Source organism: Phaseolus vulgaris, chromosome 1, assembly GCF_051622355.1.
Source record: "Phaseolus vulgaris cultivar YP4 chromosome 1, ASM5162235v1, whole genome shotgun sequence".
Lineage (NCBI taxonomy): Eukaryota > Viridiplantae > Streptophyta > Magnoliopsida > Fabales > Fabaceae > Phaseolus > Phaseolus vulgaris.
Genome location: NC_143498.1, coordinates 29,854,372 through 29,870,259, shown reverse-complemented (window position 1 = coordinate 29,870,259; position 15,888 = coordinate 29,854,372). Strand labels below are relative to the sequence as shown.

Genomic DNA, 15,888 nt, shown 5'->3' with positions numbered 1-15,888 from the left:
TTTGGACTTGTTCTTATTTCTAGCAAAATGGTTGCACAATAACAGGTTTGAGCTGCACATTCTTGCTGCAAATTAAGTATAGTTTTTCTAAGTTGAGTTCTCAAAGAATGGTTAGTTAGATCCATCTAAATCTTTCTGTTACTCTTGTTTGATGTAAAAACTAGTGTTTGATTACTTTCAATTTATGATTTTATTTTTTAATTATTGTAGTCAATTACTTCTGAAAACCTATAAATTTTTTGGTATAAACATAATTAAAAATATAGACAATAATTACATTTTATCATTTTTAACTTTTATGGTGATATTTTTACGTAATATATTTGATAGAAACGTGTAGTAACGGGCATATAAGAGATTAAAAAAATTTAAAAGGAAAGAGAAAATATTAAGTAAAAAGAGAGAAGAGATTAAATGTTGAAGAGCTATATTGCAAAATAATTTATTTCATTAATATATTTTTTTACAGAGTATATTAGAAATATACTTTGTTTTAATAATCATTTTGCAATCTTTGAAACTCGAGATGGAGGTACAATATTTTATAAATTTTTCATTCTTTTATTTTTCTCTCAGCTTTTATGTAACACTAACTTATTTCTTGGGATTGTAAAAAAAATATAATTACACTTTTTAAAAATATTTTATGATTTTATTAAATTTAGTCTTTTATATTTTTTAAAAATTCAAAACTGATTCTAACATTTTTTAAACGATTTAATATGATCTCTTTTAATATGATATCTTCTGTAAAATTAGATTCACCTCTGTTGAAATTACATTTTTAATTTATATCTGTTCTTATCTTATTAAATTGTTTCTAAATTTTTTTGGATCATCACATTCAATTATTTTCAAGAGATAGGATCACCCTAAATTTTTAAAAAGAACTCGGATCAAATTGAATTTCCTAACAGAAATTGTGGTTATATTTAACTTTCTAAAAAAAGTTGGTATCATTTTAATTTTTTTAATATAGGATTAAATTAAATAAAGTCATGAAATATTAGGAAAAAATATAATTATGCCTAAAAATTGTTTTTAAATGCAAGATTTTATTTTAAACTTATAAAAGAAAATAAAAAAATATTTTCTGGTTTTTTAAATATTAATAATTATTTTGAAATCAAAATATTCTCAAAATAGTTCCTTCATTTTAGATTATGTAAGAGACACCGTGAAATAAAAATATTTTTACTACTCATTTCTTTAACCGTCATGTATCCTTAATTGTTCTTCTCTTTTACTCTCTAAAGAATCTCGTACCTATTTTTGTGTTCTTCAAGTTCATCCATGACCTCATCCTCTACTCCTTCTAAATCCTCTATTGTTGCTTCTGAACCATTGAAACCCACGGTTTCTAATGAGCTTTTAGAAGTTAATGTCCATAAGTGTGAAAAAAAGAAGAAGAATTAAATTGTGTATTAAACTTTTTTCAATAATTGACAATACCAACTTTTGATAAGATAAGAGAAAGAGATTTTAAGTTTGAAGGTTTATATAAGGATACAAAAATTAACCTTAGAGTAGAAGTGATATATTTTAAATGACACCTGAATATTTTATTATTAAAATGAAAAGAATATATAAATAGAAAATTTAGTTATTCAAGTTTTATTTCAAAAGAACTATCATCTCTCTAGAAGTTCTTTTTTCTTTTCCTCTCTCTTCTCTCTAAGATTCTAACCTCCTCACTCATCAGTTTGACGATCAGAGTTCACCATTACACTCCTGGCAGCGAGATCTACAGGAGTGTCCAATCAGAATCTTTGACAGAGTAAGTTCAATTTTTACTCTTTTGATTGAGTCAAATTTTGAACTTGTATGTTTATTTCAATCTAAGTTTATGCATGTGCCTCTTTTAGTTATAGGATTAGTCTTTGTTAGATAAGAGTCCTAGTGTTGTAGTAAGATTTTTTTATTAGGAAAACTAGTTTAAATTTTCTAAAGAACCCTAAACTAGAAGATCTGGATGTGGAAGTGATGTGATCACCAGTTCAAAAAAATTTGTTTACAGGGTTTCTTGTTTTGAGTCGATTGAAAATTAATTGAAATGTGAAATGTGAAACAGTAGATATAGTAGATGTTGTAGAATGTATTTGAATAGTTTGTAGAATCAAGTTAAATGAAATGTTTGATGAGATTTGGTTGTTGATTTTAAATGACTTTGATTTAGAAATCACACACACACACACACACACACACACACACACATATATATATATATATATATATATATTATAGATTGGCATAATACCTCAATGACTCAATGAGAATGCTTGTATAATTCTGAGTAGGAAGTGTCAATGTAATGTGTAGATTTTATAAAATTATAAATTGAATGAATTGTTGATTTAGAATCTAACAGGTTATGCAGAATTTTTCTGCATATCTCGCTCAGGCTAGATAATTCTAGCTCAAGCTACAATAAAAATGAAATTTTGGGTGCTCTCAGGTAGATTCTAGCTCAAGCTAGCAAATTCTAGCTCAAGCTAGAATAAAAATGAAATTTCGAGTGCTCTTGAGTTGATTCTAGATCAAGCTAGCAAATTCTAGCTCAAGCTAGAGTAAAAATGAAATTCTGGATATTCTCGAGTTTGATTCTAGCTCAAGCTAGACTATAGAAAAAACTTTTTTTTTTTACTTTTAAAAGGTTGGTTTATTTATTTTTGTATAGTTTTACTTATAACTTATTAAACTTTTATTTCATGTATATTTAATTGAAAATATTTTTAATTAGACATTTATATGATTAGTATGGAATTGTTGAGTATTTTGGAAATTCTAAACATTGGTATGACTTGGTTGTTTGATGTTGGATATTTTGAGATTTAGAATATGAATTTTAATTAAGACATAGTATTTTCAGGAAAGAAAATGCCGTGTTAAGATTGTTAGGATGTGCATTGACTAGGGATTTGTCTAGAAGGAGATATCCTAACTCTCCTGAGATAATGGAATCATATAGATGAAGTTATTTAAGTGGTGAGAGTTGAAGGGGGTTCATATGAATGGGTAAGTTGTTTGAAAGATAACTAGCTTGACTTGTTATATGAATTAACCCTGTCATACTAGGAGAGATGATATTGAGATTATCTATGCGCATAGCTATGTGGATTTCACAGTGAGATAATATGACAGGTGCAGATCTCTGAGTCTGAGTCAACGCACGAGTCTTTCGGAAGTAGAGTTAAGTGTTAATGTGTTGTGAGTCAGTAGAAGTTTGACATGTGAAATATGAATTTTAATAGACACTTGATGGTTTGTGAAATTGTATGAGACTTGATGAATTATGTTTATTAATTTGAAATTGAAATGATATAGATTTTTTTTATAGTTAGCTTACTCTGTTATTTGTTTGTGTTTGTTTCTTTATCTGTGATGATCATGTTGTACACGGGAGCAGATGAGATTTCAGGTAATAGTACTCTTTAGTGAGTAGCTAGAGGATGAAATAACTTTAATTTGAATGCTCTGTTTGTTTTAAAACTTTGATGTATATATTAAAATCCCTATGAAGAGGGATATTTTTTTTAGATACAATTATGAGATAGTTGTATATATTCATATGTTAAGTAGATAATGCTTGTTTTACTTTTATTTTATTATATATAGGTAAAATTAGGAATGTTACATTAATGTTATCAGAGTTGTTCGAACCTTAGGAGACCTAAGGGTTATGGGGTTGTTTGTGTGTGCTTTAGTTAGTTTATTAGTAAAACTACATAGTTTAAAAATTCAAAGATTTATCCTAAATCTTACCTTTGTGTTTTATAGAATGGCACCTAGAACTCCTACCCCTCCCCAACCTTCTTCTGAGATGAACCAGATTGTCAGGGTTATTGATGTTGGGTTTAATAGTGCCAAAGTTCAAGAGGGGAGGTGAATTGACCTTTTAAATCTTTCTCGCAGAAACAGTGTTTAACACAGTTTACAGAAAATAAATCAATTTATGTGAAAATGAACAAATTTATTTTGGCACTGTTTGTGTTTGAAAAGCGCTTATACAGCAAGGTTAATCACAAGATTATGCAGATAGATTTTCCAGATGCACACACACTGATATTAGAACGAAAAACAGTGAATCACCAAAACAGCAACCTTCAATTTCAAGCAAGTGATTAAGGTTCAATTAATGGCTTGATAGTTTATTGAGTGATCTATTACAATCAACCTGTTCTAATGGCTTTTAACAGATTATAAGTGTTCTTAATGAAATCAACCAGTTTTCCAAAAATTAAGAACAATATGAACCGTGCCCAGAAAAAACAGATTTATTTTTAATTGAACAGATTTATTTCTTTGCTGTTTTATCAATTATGCAGAAACTTAATTGCAGAGATTGAGAGAGAATGAACACAAGGCAGTTATATTGGTTCACTCAACTGAGCTACATCCAGCCTTCACCTACAACAAGGTGAAATTCACTAAATCACAATACAAACAAACACAATTCCCACTGTTCTTGAAACCTACAAGAACTTAGGTACTCTTGCTGAAAAAAAAACCTATTTCAGCTCACACACACTCTCCAAGAAAACCTATCAAGAAGAGTGTTCAACCAAACTATTACAAGGAATGAAAAGTGAAACGACTACACCTGATTGAGGATACAAAGATTTGCCTTAAACCAGTAGGCAAGATTGCTATAACAGTAGCAGCACCTCACACCAAGCTTTTGGAACCAAACCAAGAACAAGCACTTTGTGATTTTCGAAATCTTTGAAGAACAAATGCTAATCCTTTGTAAACTCTTAATTCTCTGCTGTAAAACTTGTTTTTACAAATGTATGAACGATGTTTAAACTCAGAAAACAAGTTTTCATTTTATAGAAAACCAACTTATAATAGAATTTTGAAAAACAGTTAAAGCTGTTATAAAATGAACAGATTTATTTTCAAAAGCAGTTAGAGAATTTGTTAAGTGAGGAGACTTAGTCAACCATTCTGGTGCAGAGATAAAACTGAAAAACGTTTAAGCTAGATATGGCACCAGAGTCAAAAAGAATCTATTCATTTACAGATGAACAGATTTATTTTTCAAAACGAAAACAAAGAAAGTTTAACTATTTAAAACTCAGTCGTTTTGAAAGGTAGAAGACTTAGTCAAAATACATGATGCACAAAATTTAATTTTCACAAGACTTAGCCAAGGCATCAGTTTAAAAAAAAGAATCTGTTTATTTAGACAAGAACAGATTTATTTTTATGCAGTAAACGTGTTTTTTGTAAAACATGTGAAAAACAGTTTAAGAAAACTTATGATTGTTCTTATCACATGGCCAGTGGTTATATGGGTGAGTTACTAAGCAAAAAGCCCACTCTTAGACAACCTCTAAGCACTACCTAAGACACACTTAAAGCAAAGCAAAATACACATGAAATGTACATAGAAGTCTTCATCAAACACAATCTTGAAGGGGCAGCAACCATCTTCAATAATTGAGATGATGAAAAATGTTATCCAACAACAGAATATGGCAATGGCTCAGAATAATTAGGCAGCAATGCATCATTGGGAGACTGCTAGATCTGCTGCAGCAGCTTCCCATGTCAGTTTGTCTTAGAAGAAGATGGGACTGACAGAGTTCATGAGTCACAACGCATCCAAGTTTAGTGGGAATGCCACTCCTGACCAAGCAGACCAATGGATCAGGGAGTTAGAGAAGATCTTTAAGGCAAACTCCTGTCCTGAGATAAGAAATTGGTTTTTGCTCGATATTTGTTGTCTGGAGAAGCAGAGTTCTAGTGGATGGGAGCTCAACAGATGATGGAAGCTAGAGCTGAAGTATTAGTGTTGGAGAGTTTCAGAGTAAGGTTTCTGGAGAAATATTTTCCAGATAGTGCAAGGTTTGTAAAAGAAGCTGAATTTCTCAGGTTGGAGCAAGGAGAGATGTTAGTAATGCATATGCGGCTAGGTTTGAGTACCTAGCCAGATTCTACACCCAATATACCTCTAAGGCTTGGAGGTGTAGGAAGTTTAAAGAAGGTTCAAAGCATGAACTAAAGAAGACCATAGCACCTATGTGCATTAGGGAGTTTCCTGCCTAGTGGAGAAGGCGGAAATGGTGGAGACCTTGGAAAAGGGTGATTCTAGGGTGATCAAATCACACCCAGGAGGGTCTTCCGGTGGGAAGGCCAAGGTACAACATCAACAACACAAGCCTTATGTTAGACCTCCACAGTATAGGGTAAGAGCCACTCCACCACAGTTTCAACAACAACAACTATGGAGACCTAAATGTTTCTATTGTGGTGGACCACATACATCTAATGTGTGCTCCAAGGGGAATTCAGAGAAAAGATGTTTTACATGCCAAAAGATGGAACACTTTGCTAGAGATTGTCCTAACAAGAATAGGATGACCCCATCAGGCGATTCTCAACAATTTAGGAGTGAAGGTAGTAGACCTCAGGCAGCACAGAGAGTATTTGCTATGTCATAAGCTGATAGAATTTATTTTTTCAAATCTTTATTTTTTTTTATCTTAAAGAGTCATTGAGAGTTAACTATAATTAGATATCATGGACTCACATTGTGAGAACACTCTAGTTCATAATTTTTTGTTGTGTAGAAAAAACTATAATTATCGTTAAAGATTCCAAGTGAGTTTGTCCCACATTGAGTAGAAATGTGCATGAAGAACAATATATAAGAAAAAAAATACCCATATACCCAATGCCTTAAGGTTTTTGGTTGGAAGTGATGTTTTGACTTTTTTGTATGAAATGTTATGTAACTAGATTATTCTCATTGTGCGAGTCCATGATATCTACTTATCAAGTTAACTCTCAATTACTCTCTTCAAAATAAAAGAAATAAAGATTTAAAAAAATATATTTTATGTTGGAGTAGGAGTGGCAATGTGGCCCACCTAAAAAATATTTTTTTTCAAAAAGAAATAAAATTTTATTAACTATAAAAAACTTATTTTTGCTACAAAATTAAAATTTTATTCATGTTTCAATTCATTCAATTAAGATAAAAATATAAAGAAACTCAAGTATGAGGTTTGATATAAGGCTTGATTAAAAATAATTAAAGTTTTGTTTTGTATCTATTTTTTCTTTATATGTATGTAAATGTATCAAAGTATCTTATCGAAGTTTTTCTACAAAATATTTTAATGAAGATGACAATTTTTTTAACGAGTACCTTACTAAAATCTCTTCTTTATATTATTTTTTATTAACAAATTTTAAATATAAGACTTTACTTAAAACTAAATCCAATATCTCTCCAAATATTAATTTCTTTTGATAACTAAAATAATCTAACCTAACTCTTAGCCTACATTGGAGCATTAAATCACCTTACCCAACACATCATTTTAGTGGGTTGATCTATTGAAACTTCCATAAGTTAACTCCATTGTAAATATATTAAAACATAAATAAAACCCAACTTCTCTAAAATGATTATGGGTATTCTTGCGTAGGCTTTTCTTAAAAAAAAAGTCAAAATGAACATTTTTTTCATCCATAAACTAAAATTAACTTATTAACAAGTTAAAAATATTGAAAAAAAAAACGAGAACTTTTGCAAATAAACTTACAAGCTAATTTAAATTTATATGAAGAAAATTATCCAATTTGTTGTCATTATTTTTGTATCTTAGTGTATGATGGATTGAGCATCCACTCTTGCTTATTCTCTTCCTCGTTGGATAAGAGAATCTTCTCAACATTCCCTAGAGTGGTAAACCTTGGCAGAAAAACAAAAAAGAAAGATCAAACAAAATATGATAAACAAAATAAGATCGAAATATGACATGCTTAGTGAAATTAATATAAAAGATAATCATTTGTTAAAAAAGTGGCATAAGATTGTTAGCATATGTAGCTAATGTTGAGAATGAAACATTGCTACTACGTCTACACGTAATGAGACATATACATAGCAAATTCCTATATATATATATATATATATATATATATATATATATATATATATAATTCTCCCTAGTTTCAATAATACCGTTTATAGCATTACCATTTAGCGTTAAGCATTCCTTTACCCTTTTCAATCCTCTTTCTCAATCCATCAACATTGCTCATCACCATCACCCTCATAATCACTTCTCCCAATAATAACAATAATCACAAGCAAGGAAAGACGCAACAATTTGAAAGGCACCACTTTGATCTTGGGACAACGTTGATTTTGACTTCATCCAGGGAGATTTGGCTTTGTGCTTGAGCTATCAAATATTGGTGTCTGTTTTCTCTTTGATGGGTGTTTCCATTGGTTCACAATCACAAAATGGTTCATTGGGTGCCTTCAAGTTCTTAACTAGAAGAAAACAGGTTGATTCTCAACACAGGAATTACACTCAGCCTCCTCTTGCCAAAGAGTTAACGGTTCCTCATCTCATTGCACTTGGTCATTCATTCAATTCCTTTCTCTCTCTCTCTTTTTCTTCAAAATGTCATCTTTAATCATGTTATAATCTTGGTGCATAGGTTGATAACTTGCAATAAATTACAAACTACTGAAAAGAAAAATAATATATTGCTAAAATAATTAGAGTAGTTTTGATTGATTTCAGACTTTACCCACCTTTTTCTTATTTGCAGAATCATATATTCCTTCACTTTTTATTTTATATTTTTATTCTGATTTTCTTTTCCAGTCTACCAAAGTCAAAGAAAATTCCTCTGTGTCATGTTATAATTACTTTTCAATATCACATCAATTTTAAAAGTACATGTTTTACTTTTATAAACCAATTCCAATTTATATAAGAGATTACCGGGGAAAATACATTTTTATTACATTAAAATATATATGATTTTATTATTTTTATGAATAATTAATTAAAAACATTATATAGCTATTATTTTTTCCTTATATAAGGGTAACCTATATTAGTGTGTTTATTTTTGTAATATTTTAGCTTCCAATGAACACAGGTGAATTGTTTTGCAAATGAGTTTGACATTGGTACATGATGATCAGGTGTTGGTTCAACAATTGGTGCAGGAGTGTATGTTCTAGTGGGAGCAGTTGCACGGGAGCATACTGGACCCGCTTTGGCCATTTCTTTTATGATTGCTGGATTAGCAGCTGCTCTTTCTGCCTTTTGCTATGCAGAGTTGGCTAGTCGATGCCCTTCTGCAGGAAGTGCCTATCACTATTCATACATTTGTCTTGGAGAAGGGTACTCTATTTTCCATTATCTTTTAACATACTACAACATGTCTAATTGCATCATTCACTGTTAACACCCTTATTTGGTTTATGCTTCCTTTTCTTCTCATATTCATAGATTTCATGGATACTTTTATTTTCAGTGTTGCTTGGTTGATTGGCTGGTCCTTAACATTAGAATATACAATTGGTAGTGCTGCTGTGGCTCGTGGCACAACCCCCAATTTGGTATGTTATTATTATTTCAGTTTTTGAATTTGAGAATTTCTATTGAATGTTTTGCATGGCTTTAGCTTAATTAATTGTGTGAAAAGATTATCTCGGACACTGACTTGAATATGTGTTTAATTAGGCTGCACTTTTTGGTGGTAAGGAGAATTTACCAGTGTTCATAGCGCGTTACCATATTCCTGAAATAGATGTTGTTGTGGACCCATGTGCAGCAATCTTGGTATTACTTGTTACAGGACTCTTATGTCTGGGCATCAAGGAGGTAATTTTCTATTATTACAAGCTTTAATAAATCACAATGACCTATTCAATATTGTTACTTTTATCTTGGAATTAAATTTACTTGGTCTGCCTAACTCCTAAATTAGATTATTATGATTTATAAAAAAACTAAAAACTAACCAAAAAATTTAGTAATAATCAGCTAACAAAGGCTTATTTGTAAATCGTTACACGAATAGACATTTTGTAAAAGAAAGTTACTTAAAATACAGGAATTTATAAAGTATAAAATGTTTTGTTACAAAGAATTATTTGAAAAATTGATGAAATATAGGAGTTTGTATAAGAACATTTCTTCTTTGTATATATGAGTGAGTTTCTTTTCTTTTTGTTCGTCTAAGATACTGTATGGATCCTTTGTATGTGACTGAATTGTGAGCTTTGCAAAATGAACATATTCACCCAGCCCTATTCTTTATTTGTTTTCTAAAGCTAAAATATCCAAAAATTTAGAGTGCTAAATTGCATGCAGAGTGCAGTGGTACAAGGAATAGTGACAACAGTGAATATATGTGCATTGCTTTTTGTCATAGTAGCTGGTGGTTACGTGGGATTCAAGTCTGGTTGGGTTGGATATGATCTTCCTATGGGGTACTTTTTCATTTGACAAAAACTCCTAGTTGGTACTTTAAATTTTTGTTTTGGCATTTCCCCTATGTTGTATGTTTGGTCTCTAGTTACCTAAGACTTGTCTCTTTTGCTTTCACAGACTTTTCCCCTTCGGGTTTGATGGGATACTAGCTGGTTCTGCCACAGTATTCTTTGCATATATAGGCTTTGATGCAGTTGCCAGCACTGCTGAAGAGGTACACGAAGATAGTGTCAGTTTATTGGTTCTGGTTATATTATTTTCAGTCTGCTAAATTTTTTAATAACAAAAAGAAAATCTCGTCTCTTCAAATATCACTAATTCAAGCTACCTACTTTAGTCCCTCACAACATATATTTTATCTGTAGTGAAATACTAATGTTTCTGTTACATATAAGGACTACAAGCAAATAATTTTTTGTAGAAACTAAAAGCATTTTCAGAGAGAAAAATTTATCTAGGCATCAAACCTAGTTTACGATCGACAAATAATTTTGTTCTTTGATCATGTGATCAGAAGTTTAGTCCTGAGAGGTCTGTATGTATAGAAAAACTTTTGTCAGATATCTTTTTCTTGTATGAATCTCAATATTTCGAAAGATTAATCCTTGGCTCCCAACTGAGATAGCTTGAGTTCACCCGAACAAAACTTATTTAACCAAAAAGAAGTAATTATTTCTCCAAAATAATTTATACCAAACATGCAAAAGTATGCATACTTGAGGATGCTCAATTGTTAAACTTGCTGGTAATGTTTCACTTGATGAAACAGGTGAAAAATCCTCAGCGAGATTTACCTCTTGGTATTGGAGGTGCATTGTTTCTTTGCTCTGGGATATATATGATGGTGTCCATTGTTGTAGTTGGTTTAGTACCTTATTATGCAATTGATCCGGATACCCCAATATCTTCTGCATTTGCTGAACAAGGAATGCACTGGGCAGCGTAAGTTTAGACATTAGAATTTTGCATCTGATTCTTCATCAAGTTTTAGTGGCTTAATCTATGTACATGTTACCATAGACAAGTTTCTTGTTTGTGATTGCAGTTACATTATAAATGCTGGTGCTTTCACAGCTCTCTGCTCAGCACTGTTGGGTGGGATACTTCCTCAGGTAAATTAATGTAAACCCAGGTGGGCTTTGTCACCTCTGAAATTGTTTATTCTCTTATTTTTCTACTGTGAATTTAATATATTTAATATGTGCTTTCTCTTTATTAGGTGGAAGTTGTTCTCCTTTATCTTTTTTAATATATGGTTAAAATTATAAGCTACTGAAGCACTTTAAATTATCACTTCTATGGGTAAATATAAATCTTCGTTGATTTGAGATGTCTAAGGTTTGTGTTAAACACACAGCAAACTCTATATTCTCATATTAATGATGTACCTAACAAGACAAATTTACACATCTTTTTGTGTATGAGCTCTGTTTTAGTTTGAGAGGTAAAATGGTATTTGTACATAGTAGTGCTTGTGGGTCTTAATTTGGGATTTATGTAATTTAATTATTTCGAGGAGTTAACAAGTTCCCTTGGAGTACTGGTTAAGAAATCAAAAGTGGAAGTTCGTGGAAAATGTTATCAATGCACCTCTATGATTTCCAAGGCACCCTTACTGTGATTTTCATTAAAATTTTATATTTATTGATACTTTAACCAGTGCCTGATTGCAAGACCCTTATTTTTATTAGCCAATAAGCTTGATTCTTAAGAGAATTATGTAATGGACTAGAAGACCTAGGTGCAGTGTACTGAATTTCATTCGAATCATTGTATTCAAATATATATGTTGCATTTCTTTTGTGCTTCATGCTATCATTGCTTGTTCCAGCAGTTATCACAAACTTTGTCCCGTTTTTTCTTCTTAAGTATTCAATTTGGGGCAAAATTATCATTGTGTTTTGTTAAATGTTTCTCAGCCACGAATTTTGATGTCTATGGCAAGGGATGGACTGCTGCCACCTTTTTGTGCTGATATAAATAAGAAGACTCAGGTTCCTGTTAAGGGCACAATAGCTACTGGCATTGTGGCCGCAGGCTTGGCATTTTCTATGGAAGTCTCTGAACTGGCAGGGATGGTAAGCCTTCAACTTGTTTGCTACAAGTTTTAGATTCATTGTATACAAATTTCATTATTACATGAAATAGTGCGTCATAGCAAATAACATTCCTCTAATAACACTCTTTAAATACCATCATCATTATTGGTGTACTCTCTAAAAGTCAACACTCTCCTTGAATAGTGAGGTAACTAAATTTACTTTGGTTCAATTCACAAAAATTTCCCCATAAGCACACAAGAAGGTGAAATATTGAGTTTTTGCAAAAGCTAAAATCAACTTATCACCTTACTTTGATCGAGTTTTTATATAATTTAAGTGCATAAGGATTGCCCCACTATTGGCTTGGTTTATATAACATGTTGAGTAACCCTTTTAGTTGATCTAAGATATGCTCTAAAACCATCTTACAAAGTAACTTGGACCTAACTCAACCCTACAAAGGATTGCCCCTCATGTGTACAACACTGTTGGGCTTGGTAAGTGTATAAAATGGTGAATGACCCCTTTAATGAATCTAGGATAAGCTCTAATATCATCTTACAAAGTAGCTTTAGCCTAATTCAATTGTACAAAACTAGTTTGTAAGATTCACTTCTCTTTCATACTATTTGGTACTATCTCTAGTTAAAGTGGGAGTTGATTTTTTCCAATATGGCTAGAATTTTTTTTCTCTTTTGTGATTCCGTACTCTTTTGAAATTATGAAGTAATCCCAAGGTCGTTCTAATACCCTGTATAGTATGTAAATGTCGATAGCTGTACTAATATGTACATAACTTTTCTCCTGCAGGTTAGTGTGGGTACACTTTTAGCATTTACCATGGTGGCAATGTCTGTGTTGATCCTAAGATATATCCCTCCAAATGAAGTCCCACTGCCTCCATCTCTCAAGGATTCAATTGCTTCAGTGTTGAAGCGGTGTAGTTTGAGCAGTTCAGATACAAATGTGGGAGATGTAGATGCTAATACTTCTGACCACAGAAAGCCTTTGATTGTTAAGGAGGATGTTTCAATTGATTTTACTAAACATTTTGCTGGAGGAAACCGTGAGTTATCACTTTCCTTCTCCTTTACCAATATTTTTGATACATAATATAATTTGTGTTCATTATATATAATCTATGTCGCTAAAGAAACTAACACTGACTCAGTTGTTATTATCGTTCTGTCATTTGGCATATGTTGATTTTTTCCTTCATATATTTATTTATTTTGGGTACAGATATAGCAGAACCTGAAAGGCGAAAAGTTATTGGGTGGATCATATCATTCATATGCTTAGGGGCGTTTGTCCTTACATATGCAGCTTCAGATTTCACTGTTCTTAGGTTAGTCTACTTGCAGATTATGTAGCTTTTCTCAAGCTTCACATGCAATGGAAATTTCTTAATACATAATCAAGGATTCAAGATCCCTAAATAGTTTGGTGGTTGGTTTGAAATGAAAGGAAATGGGCTATTAAGGATTAGGCCTTATCCTTTGAGAACTGAAGAGGTTTGAAAATACTATTACAGGATAATCCCTTCAATAAATTCATGCACTTCATCAGTTTTTTTCATGTCATTTAAGGATTGCATGATGTTCCCAGTTTTTTGAGCATTTTTTTATGCTATTGCCAGTTCTGTTCGCTTTGCATTGTGTGGAGTTGGAGGTGCTATTCTTTTGTGTGGTTATGCTTTCCTAACCAGAATAGATCAGGATGATGCAAGACATAACTTTGGGCACACGGGAGGTATATCTTACCACCATGTCCTTGTGTTACATAAATCTATGAGTGGTGTTGGTTATCTTATTCCTTTCAACTAATGCAGAGGTGCATATCTTCTAGTGCCACACAGATGGAGTGTATTGAACAAGTGTTGTATATAATTATAATAAACAATAAAAAATAGGTTGGTGATTAATTCTTTTCAGTTTAAGAGAGATAACTCAATCATTAATCTTTTTTCAGGTTTTATTTGTCCATTTGTGCCACTGCTTCCCATAGCTTGCATTCTCATCAATTGCTACTTACTTGTTAATCTTGGGTAAGCATTAATACTCAATTTGTTATACTTTTGGCTAACCAAACTCGCTTTTCAAATGTATTTTTTTATATCTGGCTGTGTGTGGAGATCTTGAAATGGATGGAAGTCGTTTGATTTCAAGACTAATAACTTAGAATTTTATGGTTATTTAATGAAGTTAATATCAGAATATATCTAGTATTCTCTTTCTCCTATGCCTGCCTTAATAGTGACACAATTTCACCTTCATTCTAGTAAATAGTAGAATGGCAGGAACGCTAATTGAATAGAAACAGATAGTTTTGTGTGATAATTGGAAAAGCTCTTGTTCAGTTTCTCTTAGAACTATCCTTCCACCCTGGTTCATATTTGTTGTTTAGAACAAGGTGTTCAAATGGTTGTGGTCATAATTTAATGGCGATACTAGATATTGCAGAAATTTAGAATGAATGTGACCGAAATTGCCCAGAAAACTTAAGTTGTGGCCGAAATTACAACTGTGGACCATTATTTCTGGTTTGTAAAATTGAATGTTTGTGCCGTAGAATAAACTGTCTAATTGAACCAACATTCTAGAATAATAGAGAAGAGTAACATGGACAAAACTGCTGAGATATCTCCAATGTATTTTGCGGAATCAGCACTTATATGTTGAAACTTTGTCAATTGAATTGCATGTTTTCTCTAATTCTTCCTCATCTTTGTTTCAGATATGGTACATGGCTGCGTGTTTCTATATGGCTGGGAACAGGACTACTAGTTTATGTGTTTTATGGCCGAACTCATAGCTTTCTGAAAGATGCAATTTATGTGCCAGCAAAGCAAGTGGATGAAATTTACCAAACTTATAGAAGCTCTGTTTCTTAATTAGTTCTGCAAACTGAACTAGGTTGAATCTGTGTGTGGAGATTGCTTCCATCTCAAGCCAAAAAAAAAAACACTGCAGCTCCCCCAATTGAACACCTAATCCCTGTACAGGAAGTGCCTCTCAAGCTTAGGCTCGTGTAGTCAACAAGTTTTCAGAAAAATATGGATACAAGGCTTCTAGAAGAAAACTAATATCAATTGTCTTTTTTAATTCTTAGATTTTTCTCTTTGTACATGTGTCTTGTATTTATTTTGTCTTTTTTTATTTTAACATTTAGTGACTCTTCGTTTTACATTGTATCTCTTTAGCTAGACTTAGAATGTGTGTATTGTTTGTATATATTCAAACATTTTACTTTAATTTATGTAAAGAAAAAACAAATAAAAGAAATATTTTTTCTCATGTCCTTTATCTTCTTTTTTTTTTCTTTTTTGTTCATCTCATCTCGGGTCTTTATATTAGTGTCATATGGTATGCATTAAATTATGTCTCATTTATTCCCCATGTATATATTGAACTTTGTAGTTTAAATCTCTCAAATATTTATTCTTTTTGCCTGAGACACACATTTAGTATAACCAACCTTTTAAGTAAACCTATTTCTCTGTAAATTTTCAGTAGTAGAATGATTTCACAGAGGCACTTGCGTTGATCCTCATATAGTTACATCATGTTCGGAAAAACTGGTTATTGATT

At 31.7% G+C, this 15,888-nt stretch overlaps 1 protein-coding gene across 1 annotated transcript; it reads left to right on the top strand.

Annotated features, from left to right (window-relative positions):
* The first annotated feature begins 7,959 nt into the window (after positions 1 to 7,959).
* LOC137813826 (cationic amino acid transporter 2, vacuolar) lies at positions 7,960 to 15,593 on the top strand. Its single transcript, XM_068616268.2, has 14 exons — positions 7,960 to 8,383; positions 8,960 to 9,161; positions 9,295 to 9,379; positions 9,504 to 9,644; positions 10,137 to 10,255; positions 10,374 to 10,470; positions 11,026 to 11,198; positions 11,302 to 11,368; positions 12,176 to 12,334; positions 13,109 to 13,364; positions 13,541 to 13,646; positions 13,938 to 14,050; positions 14,270 to 14,345; positions 15,035 to 15,593. Exons 1-14 carry the CDS (start codon positions 8,233 to 8,235, stop codon positions 15,189 to 15,191), a joined length of 1,902 nt encoding a protein of 633 aa, XP_068472369.2. The 5' UTR covers positions 7,960 to 8,232; the 3' UTR covers positions 15,192 to 15,593.
* The last annotated feature ends 295 nt before the right edge of the window (positions 15,594 to 15,888 follow it).